This window comes from Aulonocara sp. 'chitande type north' Nkhata Bay, linkage group LG1 (genome assembly GCF_057382095.1).
Source record: "Aulonocara sp. 'chitande type north' Nkhata Bay isolate Kocher_YH1m ecotype deep benthic linkage group LG1, A_spYH_male_GT1.1, whole genome shotgun sequence".
Taxonomy (NCBI): domain Eukaryota; kingdom Metazoa; phylum Chordata; class Actinopteri; order Cichliformes; family Cichlidae; genus Aulonocara; species Aulonocara sp. 'chitande type north' Nkhata Bay.
Window position 1 is genome coordinate 18,809,551 of NC_141344.1, and position 21,153 is coordinate 18,830,703.

The 21,153-nt window shown below is 39.4% G+C and overlaps 1 protein-coding gene across 4 annotated transcripts; it reads right to left on the reverse strand.

Moving 5' to 3' along the window:
- Nucleotides 1-800: 800 nt before the first annotated feature.
- Nucleotides 801-19,708, reverse strand: znf280d (zinc finger protein 280D). Of its 4 annotated transcripts, none has more exons than XM_086286972.1 (18): nucleotides 19,557-19,708; nucleotides 16,302-16,426; nucleotides 15,025-15,233; nucleotides 14,823-14,922; nucleotides 14,480-14,701; nucleotides 13,846-13,920; nucleotides 13,639-13,745; nucleotides 13,295-13,482; nucleotides 9,922-10,079; nucleotides 9,729-9,829; nucleotides 9,492-9,638; nucleotides 8,914-9,048; nucleotides 8,590-8,819; nucleotides 7,172-7,312; nucleotides 6,999-7,067; nucleotides 6,800-6,915; nucleotides 6,684-6,705; nucleotides 801-1,927 (listed from the first exon to the last, which is right to left on the reverse strand). In XM_086286972.1, exons 2-18 carry the CDS (start codon nucleotides 16,417-16,419, stop codon nucleotides 1,549-1,551), a joined length of 2,517 nt encoding a protein of 838 aa, XP_086143098.1. In that variant the 5' UTR covers nucleotides 16,420-16,426; nucleotides 19,557-19,708; the 3' UTR covers nucleotides 801-1,548. The 4 variants fall into 4 exon arrangements, with proteins under 4 accessions (XP_086143098.1, XP_086143092.1, XP_086143084.1 ...); XM_086286966.1 differs by having other exon boundaries at nucleotides 6,684-6,708; XM_086286958.1 differs by lacking the exon at nucleotides 19,557-19,708 and having other exon boundaries at nucleotides 6,684-6,708; nucleotides 16,302-16,443.
- Nucleotides 19,709-21,153: the final 1,445 nt, after the last annotated feature.

The window sequence follows — 21,153 nt, forward strand, 5'->3', positions numbered from 1 at the left end:
CAACAACTAGTAGCGAGGTCTCATTACCACAGGGGGCTGCTGCTGCAAGCACTAGCTGTAGAGAAGTGAGGAAGAGATGAGAACCATAAATGCCAGGGCCAATTTTTTGTCTCAGTCCAGCCCTGCTCATAGTAACAAGTCTGACCAAAGTGACTACAAATGTTTTTTCCAAGTATGGCTTTTTAGTTTTCCTCCTAAAGAAATCTCACCACTAGCTTCAAGATCAAAATATTTCCTTGATTAAAAGAGGTGTATGTGGCCAACAAACAAATCACACTCAAACTGGCTTGTATTAAAGATTTATTTACATAACAAAGAAGAGGAACACTTGGATCTAAGCCAAGAATGTTGATCAGAGGAAAATGTGTTCTAAGGGGAACCATAGTTTTATAAGAATGTATTAAAAACAGGTTGGATGGGGGTACATTTATAGCGCCTTAATAGACATAGATGCATTTACAAACTTGCTGTACTGTACAAGTGAAAGATCTTTTTTTTGTTTTTTTGTTTTTTAAACAAACCTTCTGACATTTCAAGCCAAGTAAAACAAACACACAGTATTGTAAAAAATATTTCCAGATCCCCCCCCCCTCAGTAATTGTAAATCAAAACCCATCTAGTACCTAATCCAAAAGGTATTTATTTTATAAGCTGGATCTGTCAACTCTGTTAACACAGTGAAATCTACCTAATCTTTCACTCAATGCTAAAATATTCAGGTTATGTTCACCTTTAAAACGCAAACCTTTCAGAGCTGAGATCACTTTCCATGTGGGGAGGGAACCCCCCCCCCCCCCCCCCAAAAAAAAAAAAAAACATTCCACGTATTTTCCTAATGGTTTAAATCAGATGTCTTAGTGTTGATAAACTTACTTAAAACCAGCAGGTGATCAAGGTAAATATGTGCTACATCACTTTAACATTTTTACACTTGCTGCACAGCAACCTGACTCTATATAAAGGGAGCAGCTTTGAGGTTCGTTACAAATAAAAAATGAAAGGAAATAAAAAGCACATACACAATAGTAGCAACCACACATTAAAAACCCAAAACACTTTGACTGCCTCTCACTTCCTTGATCCTCTTCCTCCTATCCTAATTAATACAAAACACCAGGAAAACCTATGGATGGGCCCAAGCTGCTTAAACATTCAGTAATTACAATATTTTTGCAGGCAAATTTTTAGGAGGACTACATGCAGAATTTAGGTATAAGTAATTTGAGCATTCTGTGCCGGGAAGTGGGATTTCTTTTTAAGGAAATCTGGTGGTCTTGACAAATTTATGTGTCAACATTTTTTGACAATCACTGCCCTCTTTAGGCCGGCAGGGCGCCAGACACTTTGTGTGTTGGGAGGATCTTACAAAAGAATCAAAAATATTTAGTGGGAATACTCCTGATCAACTTTGCAGGGTAAATAAAACTTTACTGGATCTACTTTTTTTTTTTTTTTTTATTCACAAATATAAAGACGTTTTACATCTAGTACACTGGTGAGGTGTTTTCTGAATAACGGGAAGTCATTGTTTAGTTAGTCTGTACAGGTTTAATCTGACTGAGGCTGCTGGTCCACAGTCGCACTCTCTGCCGCAGACACAGAGTCGGGACGCTGATCTTCCTCATCTCTGCTCTCTGAGATCTCGTCACAGAGGTCAGGTGTGCTGGAAGACGGTAAAGCGGGCAGCACCGACGTCTTTGAGTCATCTTCAGAGGAAGCCTGGATAACACTTGTTCCTGTGGAAATCTCCTTCTGATCTCCTGCTGGTAACGGCGACTCTAATTCTGGTTTGTCAACAGTGCCGATGGCTGCACCTCCAGATGAGACACATTCAGCTTGTTTTGGGTCCGTTTCCTTTGGTTTTTGAGCAGGTGAGGCTGTCAAGACGTACACTTGGACTTTGGCTGGCTGCCCCACGATGAGCTGCCTGTGTGAAGGGAAGAAGACGGCATTATAACGACGTACTTCAGATTGACGTTCAGCTAACATGCATTTTCTACCAACAATTTAAAAAAATATGAACCTACTCATGAACAGTTATATATTAGGGGTGCAACGATACACAAAATTCACGGTTCGGTTCGATACAAAAAAAAAAAAAGTTCATGCCTTTTTAATTTGTCATTTATTAAAATTATAAATATATATTTTAACTCAAAAGTACAGTTTTTAAATTTAATGTTGCTGAAACAACAAAATAATAATAAAAATCTATCTGATCAAGAAATCACTCATCTTTGGCAAAGAGAGTTTATTACAGAGAAATGGCTCTTTCCAAAATAAAAGCTATACTATCCGCTTCTTCTGGGGTTTATTCTCAGCAGCGTATTAAACATATCAGGTCCCCATAAGGAGAATCATGTGCTAACGGCTGTCTAAATGACTCGGGTAAAGTTTGTAGCATGCGTGCTTGTTGTTTTTGTCTTTGCACTAAGATGATGTTGGCGTAAATGTGCAGTCATATTCGTTGTGTTCCCACTAGTGCTGTCAGCGTTAATGTCGTTAAAATGACATTAACGCCATAACGCGGCAAATCTCCCTTAACAAGTTACCGCAGATCGCCCCATGCGCAAGGCTGGACAGCGTCAACAAGCTAACTGCGCTAACGCACTAGTTCCCACCAATTGAGCATTGCGTGCATAGCTGGACTGGCCATCGGGCTGGCGATTTTTTGTTTTTATGGGCCGATCGATTTTTTTTTTTTTGGAAGGGTATAAATAATGAAAGGTGTTGGATCGGCCAATTGGTCATGATCGACTCTGGGCTGGACCAATTACAGCCGAGGAGGTCGGATGCACCCTCCCCCTTGTTTAGCAATCTTATAGACGAACTAAAGAAAATGGAGAACGAAAAAAGGAAAGGAGGTGCAGAAAAAAATTAGGACCAAAAAGAAACAAGCCCTTCAGGCAGACGCTGCCAAATGTGTAAAAATAACTGAATTGTTTGGCGGTAGCTATGGCATAGCTTCCACAGATTTAGCAACATCAGCAAGTGGTGGAGGCCAGCAGGTGGATAAGGGAAAGGGGAGGCAAGAGGAGGAGAGACCCGAGGCGGCCGCCGGTCATAGTGGCAGAGGAACTGAACTTCAGGTAAGAAGTCAGGTATTTTTTTGTCCCAGTCCAGCCCTGATTGCGTGGCACATCCGACACACTGTTTTACTTTTGTCCATGACTTTTGTCCATCAGGGTCATGCTTCACATGAAAACCAAGATAGTTCCAAACGCCAGATCTGAATGAGGGTGGGGGAGGTTCAATTTGCCATGTTGCAACGAACTTAGCTTCTGTCTTGCTAGCTTGCTCAGTAGTCGAACGCAGATCCACTGAGCGCTCAACACAGACAGCATCGTCAGAAGAAAAGTTGATAAAATAAATAAAAGATTTTGTATTGTTCGATACATACAGTGGGGCAAAAAAGTATTTAGTCAGCCACCGATTGTGCAAGTTCCCCCACCTAAAATGATGACAGAGGTCAGTAATTTGCACCAGAGGTACACTTCAACTGTGAGAGACAGAATGTGAAAAACAAATCCATGAATCCACATGGTAGGATTTGTAAAGAATTTATTCGTAAATCAGGGTGGAAAATAAGTATTTGGTCAATAACAAAAATACAACTCAATACTTTGTAACATAACCTTTGTTGGCAATAACGGAGGTCAAACGTTTACTATAGGTCTTTACCAGGTTTGCACACACAGTAGCTGGTATTTTGGCCCATTCCTCCATGCAGATCTTCTCGAGAGCAGTGATGTTTTGGGGCTGTCGCCGAGCAACACGGACTTTCAACTCCCGCCACAGATTTTCTATGGGGTTGAGGTCTGGAGACTGGCTAGGCCACTCCAGGACTTTCAAATGCTTCTTACGGAGCCACTCCTTTGTTGCCCGGGCGGTGTGTTTTGGATCATTGTCATGTTGGAAGACCCAGCCTCGTTTCATCTTCAAAGTTCTCACTGATGGAAGGAGGTTTTGGCTCAAAATCTCACGATACATGACCCCATTCATTCTGTCCTTAACACGGATCAGTCGTCCTGTCCCCTTGGCAGAAAAACAGCCCCATAGCATGATGTTTCCACCCCCATGCTTCACAGTAGGTATGGTGTTCTTGGGATGAAACTCAGTATTCTTCTTCCTCCAAAGACGACGAGTTGAGTTTATACCAAAAAGTTCTACTTTGGTTTCATCTGACCACATGGCATTCTCCCAATCCTCTGCTGTATCATCCATGTGCTCTCTGGCAAACTTCAGACGGGCCTGGACATGCACTGGCTTCAGCAGCGGAACACGTCTGGCACTGCGGGATTTGATTCCCTGCCGTTGTAGTGTGTTACTGATGGTGACCTTTGTTACTTTGGTCCCAGCTCTCTGCAGGTCATTCACCAGGTCCCCCCGTGTGGTTCTGGGATCTTTGCTCACCGTTCTCATGATCATTTTGACCCCACGGGATGAGATCTTGCGTGGAGCCCCAGATCGAGGGAGATTATCAGTGGTCTTGTATGTCTTCCATTTTCTGATGATTGCTCCCACAGTTGATTTTTTCACACCAAGCTGCTTGCCTATTGTAGATTCACTCTTCCCAGTCTGGTGCAGGTCTACAATACTTTTCCTGGTGTCCTTCGAAAGCTCTTTGGTCTTGGTCATGGCGGAGTTTGGAGTCTGACTGTTTGAGGCTGTGGACAGGTGTCTTTTATACAGATGATGAGTTCAAACAGGTGCCATTCATACAGGTAACGAGTGGGGGACAGAAAAGCTTCTTACAGAAGACGTTACAGGTCTGTGAGAGCCAGAGATTTTCCTTGTTTGAGGTGACCAAATACTTATTTTCCACCCTGATTTACGAATAAATTCTTTACAAATCCTACCATGTGGATTCATGGATTTGTTTTTCACATTCTGTCTCTCACAGTTGAAGTGTACCTCTGGTGCAAATTACTGACCTCTGTCATCATTTTAGTTGGGGGAACTTGCACAATCGGTGGCTGACTAAATACTTTTTTGCCCCACTGTATGTGTACCGAACCGAAAGCACTGTATTGAACGGTTCAATGTCGATACGAGTATTGTTGCACCCCTATTATCTATAGATATGACACACTTATTAATAATAAATTTGCCTCTTAATGTTTTACTAAGTCATCTTAAAGGGGCACTCCTACGTCCACATGTTTATTAGTCACAAATCACAAGACGGAGCATGTTGGTTCGGTTTTAGGCCTTAATTTGCTACACTGTCCTCATCAGTGACCTGGCCTACTGTAAGACCTCAGTAACGCCTGTCGGTCCCATGAAACAGCCGCTCTGGACTGAGCTGTAAATAAAGCTGCAATGTTTGCAGCTTTGTGCATTAGTGGAAGAAGTGTAAATTGCAGGATTTTATTTTATTTTTTTAAATTGCTGCATCCACCAAGTTTTTTCAGGTTTGGGGAAAAAAAGACTAATGCTGTGAAAAGAGTCAGAGTCATGTATACAGTCCTCACAAACAGTAGTTTTTGGTTTTAATGAGTATCATGTGTCAAGTTTTGATTATTTGAAAATTACTTACACACACTTCCAAATAAGTAATTTATACATTTTAAACTTCACATATTTTATCTATCTCACAAAAATCAAAAAAATCCAATGCATTTGTATCGTATATCTTTCTGCTAATTCCATCCTCAAAGATGCACCTGCAAACATTCACTATAGAGAGCGTGGATTGTGTGTGTAGACTCCATTTCACACACAATGTAACTTCAGAAGCAAAAGACAGTAAATACAAAATGTATCAAATTAAGGTCCAGTGTAAATATTAAAATGTTAACTATAAAATTTAGCAGTCAAAAGACCTATTTTGAGGAAGTACTTGATGACAGGAAGAAACGTCTGAATGAACCAAACTCAACCATCTGATGCAACTAGTTGAGAGGGATATTACATAAGCTGCAATGTAACCAGTTATAACACTGTAAGGTTACTGAAGGTTATTGTCTCAAATAAAATGACCACATGCAGGCCAAATACTGCAGACACAATAAAAAATGCTGATGGTGGCCAGTGGTATCCCTCTGCCTCCTAGCAGATTATCGCATCGTATTTGCAAGAGTTTCAGAAAATTTGACCTCTGACCCTAACTATGAGTTTAAAGAGATTCAAAGTTGTCTGAGAGTTTTAGTAACTACACCTGTGGTATCAATTTGAAGATCCTACATCACTTTGTTCTGAAGTTATCACATTCACAAATCTGGATGAATTGATGTCGTTTATGACGGTAAAAAGTTCTAACAAACCTCTTTTTCCCCTAACCTCTTTGATAACATCTACACAGACACATATTCAGCCCTGAATTATTCTCCACAGCAAGTCAGTTACTATTGTCCACGATTCATGTAATTGTGAGGTTATTTCAGTTTTGTATAAAGTATAACAGGACTGAATAACAGAATATAAGAGATTCTACCTTTGCAGACGCTGGAGTTAATCGAGGTGTATGATATACAGATATCTCAATCTCTGTTATGTCTCTATTTTGACTATATTTTAATCTGTTAAAGTCTGTTGCAAGTTGTTCAACTTCATGAAAGCAAACTATAAATTGAAAAGAGTGCCCCTTTAAGTATTTAGTGCATTTTCTTTAGGTCTTCAGTGTGTTTCAGAGATTCACTACAAATCACAACATGTAAATGTTGGGAGCGGTTTCTACTCACACACGATCTTTGGCTTTCATATCTGCTGGGTTAAAAACAAGAAACAACTTTTTCAAGCAACGTGTGAAACTAAACACTGGCCATGACTCCAGCGGTAGTGAAAGACAAACACAAACCTTTCTCAGCTATGACTTTGCATACGTGATTCGGCCGATCGTTTAAATGTTTGGTCATCAGGTCGCCACGTGATGCATCGACGAGAAGGTCACAGTTGAGACAAATCAACGTGAACCTGAAAACAGAAGAAGAAATTTTATTACTATTTTAACTCAGATTTACTGCCAAGTGAAAGTATAACTTGAGAAGTACTCTTACTTTGAGGCCAATGAATTTTTCTTGTGATCCATTTTCAAAAATCTGTTCTTGGTGATGGTGCTGTGAAATCTGATTTTTTTTTTTTTTTAAAAAGAAAGAAAGTTTTGTCATAAAAAAAGTCAGCAGATGCTAAAAGTCACTCAAATATCAATGGAAATCAGGGTCTTGCTGACCTTATCATATGATTCCCGATAGAAACTTTGCAACTTGTGCGATATTTGCATGCGCCGCAACTGGAAACCATTGGGAAATGAGAGAAAAAGTCGTCCACGTGTGCGTTGCATTCGATGCATGTGTAAATCCCTCCGCTAGCACTGAAAGCACAAAATGTAACACTTTAAGATACTGTTAATGATGATTTGAATTTCTCATTAGTATGATGCATTGTCTGCTGAGAGGTCTGTAGCTTTCTAATTGTACAGTCCGACTTGTTGTACCACTACATCATCTTATTTCTGATCTGCTTAAAAGCCCAAATAATGTGACTGAAGCCAGCAAATCGCTGTTGATTACTGAGCCTAATTAGCCAAATATCACACACACACATTAATTTTTTTTAAAGACAGAAATCCTGCTATACTCCATGTTATTTTTACTCAGCCTAATGAAGAGTGTCCAGAAAATTAATTGGAAATACAGTCATTTATTTTGTGTACTGCGGGGCTTTAATAACCTCCATTAATTTGCTCCCACCCTGCCTTGGATACCCAAGAGGTGGGGCTCCATGTTAGTGGTTGTGGTGCAATTTTAACCACATGCAAAAGACCCATTGTGTCATTAAGATAAATGATCTGCACTTTAGTGAAGACTGCAGTGTAAACATTTAATTTATTTAAAGACTACAGTCATTTTAAAGGGTCTTGATATTTAACTTCTTAATAAATTTGCATCAGCTCAAATTGTATTAAGGGCTCAACGTTTGCGACTTCACAATAGTTTAAAAGAGTCCAAATGTATTTATTTACACCACCTACAGTGGAACGCAGGAACAAGTAATCCAACAAGAGACAACTACAACTAGAGCAATTGATGCATTGATGCAATGATGCCATGAAAATGTCAAAAACTGATTGGTTGGAAAAAGCTGTCTTTAACAAGAAAACGAATAGCAGTCCACAAGCAGAGGAGGAACAACAGCCAACATTAGCAGATGGTTTTTTTTTTTTTTTTTACACATCTGACACCGCCCCCTGGTGACAACACACAGCTACAACAGGTAGACATGGGTCACATTAAATCCTGAAATAAGAAAGTCTGTGATGGCTTTGTCTGTGAAAAGTTTTATAATAAGGACTGCTGAGATATTGATCAGGCTGTTGGCTGTGCGAAGCAGCGTAGCTGAAGCTGAAATGAGCCAAGAGTCCAGAGTGTGAACTAATCCAAGCAAATAAAGAGCGAAATCCAGAGGACCTGAATAGCTCGAGTTTCAGATATGAAGAAATGGCTGAACCTTCGTGGCAGTTCTAATGTTATCATACCAAGTGAAGTTTTGAAAAAGAACACTCTGAAATCTAAATTGATCTTCACTGATGTTTACATGCTGCACATCTTTAGAGTCTGCTCCTGAGTGCTGTGTGAAAAAGTTGCCAACCTGAGATTCCTGAGTGCCAGGTTGTGCTTGGACTGAGGGTTTTGCTTCTTGCTCTGAGGCATCTTTGCCTTTCCTGTTTCTGAGGTGGTTGGTTTAGACTTAGATACAGTAACATGAGGTTTTATTGGATGATTCACACTCAGACTTTCTGTACTGACGACAAAACCAGGTTGCTTAGGGGACACCGGCAGTGCAGGTGACTTTCCTGTGAGGGAAGCTCTAATGGTCACCTGCAGTGAGAACACAACACTGGATCAAATTTATATTTCTTTAACATTTAACATTTAACATAATAGCACAGATCTTATTATGACTGCCTCAGACCTTTGTACCAGGAGGAAGGCCCTCCAGGGCTTTAGGCTTCCTAAAAGTCTTGTGGACATGAGTCCTGTGCTCCACTTTCTCCTTGTAGGTGAGAAAATTCAGTCTACATTTTCCACAGCGATGGATCTTTTTTTTCTGAAATGGGGGGGGGGGGGGGGCAGAAACACAAAAAAATTTGATTAATAAGTGGTTCTATGGGAGGCTAATAGCTGATATGTTTCATTTGGATTCGCTGAAAGAGTCTAACAAGTACGAAACAGACTAATTTCACTTCTATTAATAGAGTGGCAATTAATTTTTTTGGGTTCTAATTCAACCAAATTTATTGCTTTGTAGGGCAAGAGAAGCAGGTTTTATTGTGGAAGCTTTTATGTATTACACTTGTGTGCTCGGCAGACACCTAAATCAATTCAAACTTGGAGGTAATGGCAGGAACCAAAAACAACTCCAAGCCTGTAAATGTTTAAAATTTCCTGGAGAAAATCTGAATTCACTAAACTGTATTTTGCACTGCGGCAGTTAAAACTGACATCTGTTTCTGAAAGGCGCTCAAACCGAGGGTGAACTTAGCTTCATACCTGATGTTTCATGTAGTGCTGCATGTATATATGACTAGTTCTAAGAACTTTGAGACAGAAGGGACACAGCAGGTCTTTTGTGTTTTCGTGGACGCTCCTGAAATGTGTCTCCAAATCAGAGAAGAAGGAAGACCTGTAATTGCAAACCTGTGGAAGCAGTAAAACCACAAATTCAGTACTGGCCACCGATTCTCTGCACACATTAAAAGAAACTGTAACCCTAAGACGAATGCAGACCTGGCACACATAAGGCATTTCCCCAGGTTTGTGGTTTCCCTTCATGTGCTCCAGAAGCACCTGCTCTGATTCAAACGCCAGCTCACATATCTTGCAATTGGCTAAAAGGGAAAAAAATAGAATAAAATCAGATATGGAAAATAAATTTCTAACCAAAAAGCCAGAATGAGCTTCATGAATCATCGTGTTATACTTGAGGATTCAATTGGGCTGTGAGCACTCTCAATGTGGCACTGCAGCTGGAACGGGGTCATGTACTGTCGGTAGCAGTGGTGGCAGGTTGTGTGGCTTTCCCAGCTCTCGCTGTTCTGCTTTTCCAGCTCCAAGTGGTGTTTCATATGGTTCATGAACCTGCAGCGAAGAATGGAAACACACAGAGCACGGAAATGTCAACCAACTCGTTAGCATGTGGCAGCCTTTGAACAATTAGCCAGCTTTTAACTGTTATCAAGAACAGACTGCTGACGTTTATTTGAACTGACGATTCAGGCCTCAGTAAAGACCTAGAGACCACTCAGAACAGGTTGCTAAGAAAAATCGGTGTTCCCAACTGGTTCGCAAATAGTTGGTCACAAAGATGTATTCTTAGTGATTGCTTTGGTTGCTAGCATCGCTTGCCCATAAAAGATGCTAGCTTGTCTGCAAACACTAATTATTTGCAGAGTGGAACTGAACCTGTGAAAAGCATGAAGCAGGCTAGAAAGAGCAATCGCCTTCATCGAAAAAGTTTTGAAACCTTTTGGTTTTAGCGTCGAGGCACAACTGTGCTCATAAGGCAAACGGCCGTTTCTGGTTTTCATCGTGTTTTCATCTTTGTTACAGATCAGTGAGTAGTTGCTGAGTGTTTGCAGACATGACTTTTGCGACTTTTGTTAATCTGCTCATTACCAAAGAAATCACAATGAGGCTTTCAGTGTAGCATCATATCATTACAACTGATATCCCCTAGCAACAGCCAGCAACCACTCATCATCCAGTTGTTACCAAGTTACTGGAGGTTGCCAACTGGTCTCTAGCCCTGTGTGATTGAAACCTTAGAAAGTATGAAATGGATGCATTTACCCGTATTTATTCATTCTAGCCCAGACCACCTGCTGCTGGAATGCAAAATTAATCTTAATAATTGCTTTTCATACTTTAAATTATATGAAAACATTAGTCAAACTTTTTCCCCCCATTCATGTCTTATTATATTTGTTGCACCTGTAATATTGAATCCTGAATCCTAAGAAACAAAAGGTGGAGTGAGTAAACTAAGAGTAACATTTTTTTTAATTAATTTAAAAAAAAGTTCATTTCAGGTTATAAACGAAAGGAAGAGTTTCTATAATTGTTCACAAATATACTTTATATGATGAACAGGTGTTCTGACTTTACAGTTCAGTTTTTGCTCATTATTAACCCTGTTTTAAATGTATTTAAATTGGTTAAATTTAACCCATAACAAAAATATATTTTCAAGATATTAGTGTTGGTACTACTGATTGAAAATTTTGGCAGGCCACTTATATATTTGTTGAATAGTTAAAGATCAGCTTAAACCTGTTGAGATCAGCTACAGTGCATGCTAACTGAACTTACTCCACATCTGTATACTGCTGGTTGTCTAAGCCCTACATTTTCAAAGCTGCTACATTAAAGAATTAATTTATAAGCCAGAAACTATTAGGTGAGCTATTACTTTACATTTAAGTGTATTTTCCACACAGCCCTTCCATTCATTCATCATAACAATGTTTGCGTTTGGTCAGTACAAACAGCTCAAGGTTGAATAAATAAATACACAAGTGCGGACTTGAACAAATTTGATCACGATTTATCTTTAAAGAGAAAATAGGTGCACTAAAACAGCATCAACTTTAGCTTTGTGGGGGAAAAATTAAATATTCATGGCTTGTGTACATGCACCGGATCCAGGTCCCAAAGGTTTTTAAGACGAATGAAGCGCTCTGCTCACGCTTCACTTTCTAAGCATGTATAATGGCTGCTATAATATCAGCAATTACACAAAGATTTTTGTTTTGCTTAATGATACAGTGCCCCACGGCTGCACTGAGCACCTCCTCAGCTACCTGCCACTGCTGCCCTGACGAGGCATGGCCCATTTTTCAGCCTGCACATTCTGCTACCTCAGCTCCCCTAATAGAAATTTTTATGTGGCTGATCTCTGACCTCCGCTGTGAGAGTGTGGTTGCAGTACAAATGTGTTCTCCCATTAAAAGCAGCTTACAGAAGCTTTTTTTGCCCCACTGTTCTGAAGCAAAGTTATTTAATCAAAGGAGCACTTCTTACGCCACCTAAACTAGCAGTCATTTTTCATCTCTACGCCCATGAGGGAAAATGGTCAGATACTGTCATCCATCTGAGACAAAAGCTGCAGTTAGGGCAGAGGCAGATAACCTCCCTCCCCATCCTCTCTTTTGTTTTATTGGCACTGGACACAAAGTCCTTGAAAACTCAGTTTGGTTTTTGAACATTATGTGTGTAGACAAAACAAGCCAAACACTACAGCACTGTCTATAAACACCATAAATATTCACTAATACTTTATTCAAATCCATGTTAGAGTTGGAAAAGGCAGATGGTTTTGCCTTTACTCCCCTTCATGAAGGGAATGTTGATTTCAAAATATAATTCCCACAAATTAACAATACCATTGGAGTTTAGATCAGTATCCGTATGCCTTCCTATTACTGAGCAAAACAGAATACTAAAGTTGAATAATTACTACTAGACCAACCTGCCTATTTATTACTGTAATACAATCAGATGTTCCCCAGCAGAAAGCGATTAGCCTGGTTATGAGGTGAGCAGCCACCTGTAAGCCGAGCTGCTCAGACTTCCTTAAAGCAGGAAGCCCAATTACTACTATAAAACAATAACACGACGACCCAATCTAATGGATATTTGGAGCAAATATATGCTGGTTAATTTCTATTTAGTGACAAGGAAACACACATAAAAACAAACCAATATTTGTAAATGTATAGTACATTATATCCTCCTGAGACCCAGCCTATTCATTTTTTCCTCTATTTTGGACATTTGTTTTCTTTCTATATCTTATGACTTGTTTGAGCTACCCTTACTAGGTGCCGATGTGCTCACAGAGGACATGCTGGCCCTTCCAATGATATCTCATATGTTTGGGTGGCTTCTTTAAGCTCCAAAGAGGCAGGAAATCATAAAATCAATTTCCTCAGTTCTCAGGAGGATATTATGCATATTAATATAGTGGCATATGTACCAATCAAGGAGTAAGGTCTGATTTAGACTTTTGGGGAATCTTTGTAGAGCTTTTCATGTAACTTGCGCAAGTGGCCGAAGTCATTGCTGACATTTATGGATGTGCACCATTCATTATGCTTTAATTACTGTGTATTTGCGTCCTGTTGTTTTACATGTGGTGCCAGCCAATAGGAACCAATAAAATAATGTAAATAATTCAAACTTACAAAGGCAAAATGCTGAAATCAGCAAGAAGTCTGCACTCTTTGTGGGAAAAATGACAATTCATAAAGAAAAATTATGGCTATCTACTTAAGAATGAAAGCAAATTTTCCTACCTGATATTATTCTTGAGAACTTTTAAGCAGCTCTGGCACTTAAAGGTGGTGTTGGTCTTCTGTGCCTCCTTCTTTTGCACGTCTCCCTCAAAGTTACCGTAATAGAAATCTGCGACCAGCATGATGCGCTTGTTTGAGTTCGTGTTCAGGGCCGCTGGAGCTGTGCTTCCTCCGTTGGCACGGCAGTTCTGACATAAACGGATTAAACATATTAATGTTTCATGGAAACCAACACACGAATGATTGTTTGCTAAAACTGACGGGCTTTTAAAAACATTATTTTATATAATTATTTCATATAATCCCATTTGACAATAACATATTCTTACCAGAGTTTTACTCACCATCATGTGATATTTTAGAGCTTCCTCTGTGAGAATTTCTTCTTGACAATTGGGACACTTTCTCTTTACCATGCCATTTTCCACTCTGATGACTACTTTTTGTGGTGCTACAGAAAAGGAACTGAAGGTTAAACTTAATAAAATACAGCAGGAACTTGGATTAGAATCTTTTTGAGTTTAAAAAAAAAAATTGTCAATAAAACTTACACAAGTCAGGCTTTGATTTTTTTGCTACGTTGTCCATTTCCTGTGGTGCCAGTCCTCGTTTCAGTAAGCTCTGATCTGTACCGAAATGTAAAACAATTGACAATTGAGATAATTGAGCTGCCTGAGGCTAAAAACACAGTTGTTTTTTTTTGTCACAGTTCCACATTTTTATCCCTAGACTCTACAATAAACATACACTAGAGGTATACACAGCAAGAGGTTGTGAAGAGGTATATTGTTTTCTTTACTTTTTCATCTTTGTGGTCTTGCTACTTAATTTCACTGTGCAAGCAACTGTATACTGACAATAAAAGTTATATGTTCTAAGTTCTACAAGAGTAGCTTCACATGATTCATAGATCAAAATAATCCAACAATTCCTGCGCTTTCTGAACCAATACATTTTAATCTCCTCCCCCCCTTAAAGTTGACTTTTTTCTATTTCACTGCTCTTCATTAAGGTGTGAGCTAGAGCTTTTGACTAATAAAGACTATTTGCACAAATACGGACCTCATTATCTGAAACTTTGGCTGTGTTTAATATGAGGAACCACCACTACAAAACATGTACACGTGGCAGAAAAAAAAAAAAAAAAATCAGGAAAAGCAAAATAGCTAACTTTTAGAGCGTTACCTCTGCTATTGGTGTCCTTTGCAGACATAGAAAAGGTCTGAAGAGGTTGTGAGGTGGATCTGTTTGGTTGAAGCTGACTAGGCTGTGTTGAGTATACAGCAGGACTCTGGACATTTGACAGTGTCACAACATTGTTGCTAATTTGTTGCACCTGTGGCCTGTGGACAGCGCCAGGTATGACTGTGGCTGGAGAGACCTGCTGAAAAATCTGCTGCTGACCAGCTGTAAGCAACAGGATACGCACTTGGCATTGCAAGACTCAAACTAAAGAAAATAAACAAACAAAATATAGTGCAATGAAGATTTACTCACAAAAGGATTACTATATTAAACTGAGATTTACCTGGAATGATTGTAATTGATGGTCTTGGGGGATACGCGGCCCCAAAAGAGGCAATAAAGTCACTGCTATTTGTTAACTGTGGAGAAGTGACAATAAAGCCCTGAAAAAACAAACAAAAATCACCCTTATCAGCTTCTGTTCCTTCTGCCTGCTCTTATCATTTAGTTTTTTGGTATTTAGAAACACTTAAATGCAAAAATACCTGATTATTGACAATAACAGGCTGTGGAGTTACTGTTGTCAGACTGGTTGGTACAATACTCTTTGTTTTCCCAGGTATATTCAATGGCAGCACTATTGGTGAGGGGACCACAGCAGGCTGAGGAGGGGGGCACTTTACTTCTTGTTTCGCTGCACTTTTCCTTTGAGGAGTCGGAGGGTTAGAAGGCTTTCCATCCTTCTGGTTATTCGCTGTGAGAACATTAAGGGGGGCAAAAATAGGCAATTCAACAACAACAACCAGAAACAAAGTCAAAGCATTGAAAACTTAGAATTTTAGCAGGCAATATGTGCAACTTGCTGGACAACAAGTAAAAACCCTAGAAAAACAACTTCTGTAATGAGCTGCAATTGACTAAAAATAGCGAGTTACAGAAAATTAAATGTTCACTATTTCTCCTCTGGATGCTGGGACAATATAGGGACATTTATACGTCCGAACTGTGTTTGGTACAACTTGCAGTTTGTGGGTTTCTCTGCCTACAGTTTATAATGCACTATCCAATCAGTTCCGCAGTATGTGGGTGAATCTGAGCAGAGAGTATAACCCTGTACACAGTTCAACAATTTATCCTGCTACTTCAATCTGCAGTAACATCATCAACAAACCCCATCGACTCAGTTCTACTGGCAGTCATACGTGGCAGCCATAACATTACCACCATCATGTTTGACAGATGATGTGATATGCTTCAGATCACGAGTCAAAGAACTGCATCTATTCGTGACAGCTTTTTTTCCCATTGTAGGCTTTGTCAATGACACATTTACTTCCTCATAACTTCACTAGATGGTGTACAGGGTGGCGTACTGAGGCAAAAATTTACAGACATTGTCACACGACCCAATTATTTAAAAAAAACTATGAATCTTGTATGCCTGATGGCATAAATGAGTACTATAGAGTAAACTAAAACAATCTAGCAGGACAAACAGCTCTACATGTCAGAGACAATATTTGATCTGGTGCCAGAAATTTCTTTGAAAGGACTTTTATCCTGTCTCCAAATGGTTAAAAGTGGACATTTAGTTATCCTATATTTACAAGTGCATATTAAGAACTGGGCGATACTGTGCGGATGTTCCCGAATATTTAACAAACTAATCTGGATCTGGGCACAGGGAAGCTCTCCAGGTAAATTTCAGCTTTGGTGGAGGAATCCAGTCTGTTTTTGTATTATCATACATTCATTGGTGCCATTAAAGTTTAAACAATAAAATAAGACGTTTTTATATTTCTAAAAATGTGGTGTAACATACAGAGCACTCCAACAAAGATGGGCTCATCGTCATCATCTTCTATCAAGTGAACTTCAGGAACTTGTTTCTGCCACGGCTCCAGCTCCTCCTCTACACACTCCATAAAAAGTTCGGACATTGTGGACCTACAACAGAAAAACATTAAAGTTACTGCTTCAGCAAACAACACACGTATCTCCCATCAGCCACTTTGAGATGAAATAAGAAACACAGATATCACTGATGGTGGCCCACTTAGGTACAGATCCTTGGATGATCTAATTATTGAAAGAAAAAAAACAAACAAAAATGGTGTTCCCAAAGTATTTCATGATAAACTGTCGAAACAGGCATTTGATCTTTACCTGTGATTACTTTTTCTGATTATGCCTATTAAAAAAGTAACGATAAGAATCGCTGCAGCAAATGCATGGAAAACGGGTTACTGGGAGAAATTCGATTCAGGTGTGCAATCTGAGCATCCGGTGCCTGAGTCTGCACCAAAAAAACTGCAAAATCTGCATTTGGCATACAGCTGGTCAGCACTCGGTTCTACAAGAATAAACAAGCTGAGCATAAAATAAATGACCCCTGATGAGGGCTTTACTAGCTGGAGTGGGGCTGCTTTTAGTAGAACTGATAATCGATTACTCAACATGTTAAGTAGCTAGATTTCTTAAACTTAATAAGAAGAGACTTTGTGTATTCAAACGGATTTCCTTGAATTTAGATTAGAAATTGATTATAAACTGGTGGTATACTCAGATGCTACCATTTGACATGGCATCTTGGGGTTATGCCACAGCGTTTTAAGGGTGATGCCACGACCTATCCCGGCTTTTTGAGACGGTGCCATTACATACCTCGTCCAAACAGCTGAGCTGCCACAGCTGTGTGGTTGTGGGTGTGTGTTTTTTTTAATAATGTCTTTACTGTGGCTTTTTTGAAATACTGGAATGTCACAATGTATAGTGGTTGTCTGGAAATGTTTTTAGGTTGGCCATGGTTTGGAATGAGTCAGAAAAGTCAGAATTCTGAGATTAAAGTCAGAATTCTGACTTTTTTCACCGAATTCAGGAAAAGAAGAAAAAGAAAAAGAAAAAAAAAAGACGTGCCCACTTTTTCCCCCCCCAGTGGCCCTAATCCTCTTTCGTAAGGACCTGATCAACAAACTAGCTCAATACTTCAATTTAACACCAATCAAACAAAAAGCTAAGAAAACACCCAAATCACGAATCAAAGAAAATAACATAGTTCAGACAAATGACTTCATCTGGTTTGGTTTTAAACAATTCTGACTTATCCTCTCCAAATGCCTTGGCAGTGTGCGGCACCACCCCAAAATGCCACGGAATCATCTCCATATGCTACAGCATCACCCCAAACGCCGCAACAGATTGAGGTATTAGTCTAAGCAGCCATGGCATCACCCCTAAATGACATGGTAAGCCTCCACCATGGGTGCCACAGTTAGAGGCTGATGCCACAATTTGATCCAGCCCTCAAATTGCATGGCATTTCATTGCATCTGAGGGTGCCACAATAAGGGGCCGACGCCATAATTTGAACCAGCCACTGGCGCATAAACACAGGTACCTAAATATTATACAGTATGTGATTAGTCATTTGACACCGGACGTGAAGAAAAGCAAACTTTGTAGCTTATCCATCCACCGCCGCTTATTTCTACAATAAATCTCCAGAAGTATTAAAATATGCAGATAAACTGTTAACTTAGTGACTTAGTTAGTCTGATACAAGACCGGTTAAATTATACAGCTTTTTTTCCCTTTTTTTTTTAACATGGAAACAATACCTGCAGCAAACAGGGGTGAGTCTAAAGGGGGGTATGGGGTGCACGAGACCATACTTATTCCAAGGCTTTCATAACATTTTTCAGACTAAAAGTGAAATAATATAAAATATTTTATTCATTAAATTGCATTAATGTTTAAAAATAAAAGCTTTCTTCACAAGCCAATTAAAATGTAAAAGGGCCATTAAACTCTGAGCCACTGACCTGAGGGTTGTTAGGTCAGACACAGAATTATTATTAATATGAATTAACATCTGCAACATCGTGTCTTTTTTCAGCTGCATTAAAACTTGCCTCCGATTAATTTTAGAAAGCCTTCTAAGAAGACAGAGTAAAGGTAAGACGTGAATTTTTTTTATTTTATCTTTTTGATATTTATTATTTCTCATTAATAATACAAAAGTATTTCTTATTCGATTACTTGATTAATTGATGGAATAATCGATATACTACTCCATTCTGAAAGTAATCAATAGCTGCAGCCCGAATGGCATCACTTTCACTTCATGGCGCACAATGTTTGGCCAGTTTGTTTAGATTTTTATTTATTTATTTTTGCTTTGAATACATGACTTTAAAAAAACAACAAAAAAACCAAATTTTAAACATGCTTCAGGTTATTTTCAATCTGGAAAAATCTCATTAGTGGGTACCATTACCGTTTTTTTTACCCTACAGTACAAACCCCTGATTATTTACAGTGATTATTGGTGAACAGGATTTAAACTGGGTCTCAGTGCTTTGGTTTTTTGTGTTGTGGAGACCCTAAAAGGAGCTTTTATAAACTGAAGGTTTTACAAAGCTGTGTAATTGACGTTAAGGCGGTGACAACACTGCCTGCTGGTGTAGCTGTGCTCAGTTTCTATTGTATAATAGTCATACTAATGCCTCGCGTTTTAATGCATTACTTATTTGGGCCTGAACGCTTTTATAGCGACAAACAACTAACTGAAATTGCATGCACAAATGCACAAAGGTCTTTAATTTTAAGCGAGCTCACCTCAGTGCACATTTCATAAACACATGAAAACAGGTAGAGTAAATGAAGACATTATTGTGTGCTACATTCAACAACAGAACAGCTAACGTCATGTTAGCCTAGCTCCCTCATAGCGAGCAGCGCTGTTTGACGTTAATGTCTCTTTTCACTAGCGGCAGAGCTAATGCTAAGGTCCAGTTTTCTAGTGCTGCTCCTGCTCTTCGGCCGCTGCAGTCTGCCACAATATTAGAGCATTAAATGCAAAATCAGATTTTAGAGCTGCGGCACAGTGTACTGTCAGATCATTGTATCATTATTTTGCAAGAGTAACCGGTCATCGAGCAAAGCCTCATAACATTAGCCAGAATCGGTTAGCATGCACACATTTTCTGGGACAAAGCCTGCACCGGTAGGACGTGTGCTTAAACACAACTCTTTCACTGCCAGCTCGCAGTTTAGGGGAAAAGCTGTGTCTACATACCAGTTTCGGCACAGTCCTTGAGCTGAGGACGGCGGATTTCAGAAAGAGCGGGTGCACATCACACACACCAAGGGATGTATCGCTGCCCAAAGGCGGCGGAAAAGCTCGGCGTGTGCGGACCAATACCCGGTGCTCCTCGCTGGGAACTTCCTTTCAGTGATGTACTGCTTCCTGGTCTCGCCATCAGTTCTCTCCACCTGCAAAGGAATAACCAGCTCAGCAAGACACATTTGCACACATTAAATAAACATTTGTTTAGGTCTGCATTTTTATTCAGTCATTACTTTTAGATATATTTCTAAGTAATCAAGGGATGTGTAGATAATTAAAATAAAACAACATATACTTTGTCTCACATTTAGGAAATTCCTATGCAACATGACAAGACAAATATCTTAATGAGGTAAAAACTAAAGTAAAAAATATACACAGTAAATGATGTCAGATGACATTAAAAGACCCTTAAATCTTCGTGCCATGAGGTCAACAAGGTGCAGGAAACATTCCTCAGTGATTGTGGTCCATATTGGCGTGTTATCCTCCTGGAAGCAGCCGTCAAAAAATCGGTACATGGACATGGTCAGCAACTATACTCAAGCAGGCTGTGGGATTAAGCAATGCTCAGCTGTAGCTAAGTTTCCCAATGTGTGGTAAGAAAATATCCCTCACATGGTTACACCACCATCAACAGCCTGAACCACTGATCAAGGCAATAAGGATTCATACTATTTACACCATCTGAATATCGCAGTGGAAATGGAGTCTCAATGGACCAGGCACCATTTTTCTAATCTTCTATTGTGCAGTTTTGGTGAGCTCATGTGAACTGTCTCAGTTAACTGTTTTTACCTGGTAGGAGTGGCACTCGGTGTGGTCTTCTGCTGCCGTGACCCATCTGCTTCAAGGTTTGACATGTTGTGCATTTAAAAATGCTATTCTACATACTTTAGTTGTCAGTTTATTGACTTTGCAGCTCATGGTGCAGCTGCTGTGATGGGAAGGAGAGGAACAGTCACACTCGTATTTTCTCTAATTTATATGTTCAAAAGTTTACATACAAACTTAAATATATACACAAACTCCCTTAAATCTGTTAATAGGTGGTGCTGAAGGTTCTGCGTCTTTTATCTTGGCAAGGCCGAGACCTATTAACTTCTTGTTAGTGGCATTAGAAATAAGTGCATACAAACTTCTAATGACATCTGTAAGTGTATTTAACTGCAGGTTAATAACAAGCTGTCTTTAAAGCTGTTTTGTAATGGAAAAGTAATTATTCATCAAAATAATTCACAGAAACAAACAAGATTACCCGTTATTACCTGAAGAAACATTTTTTGACAAGCCCTGAATTACCTCTGAGTAATTAATGGTACATAGACTGCACCACACCTGCCATCTGCTCCTGCAGCTCTCACTGCAGTTGTTTCAGATCGTTAGATTAAAAACAGATCTGCTGATAGAATCAAGTGATGCATGATGCACACAGCATAATAAAGCATAAAATAACGCTCTGTTTATCAAGTCAAGTCAAGTCAAGAAAGCTCTTTAATATATTCTTATCCACTGTGATCTCCATCTGCTCAAAACTGCAAATGAT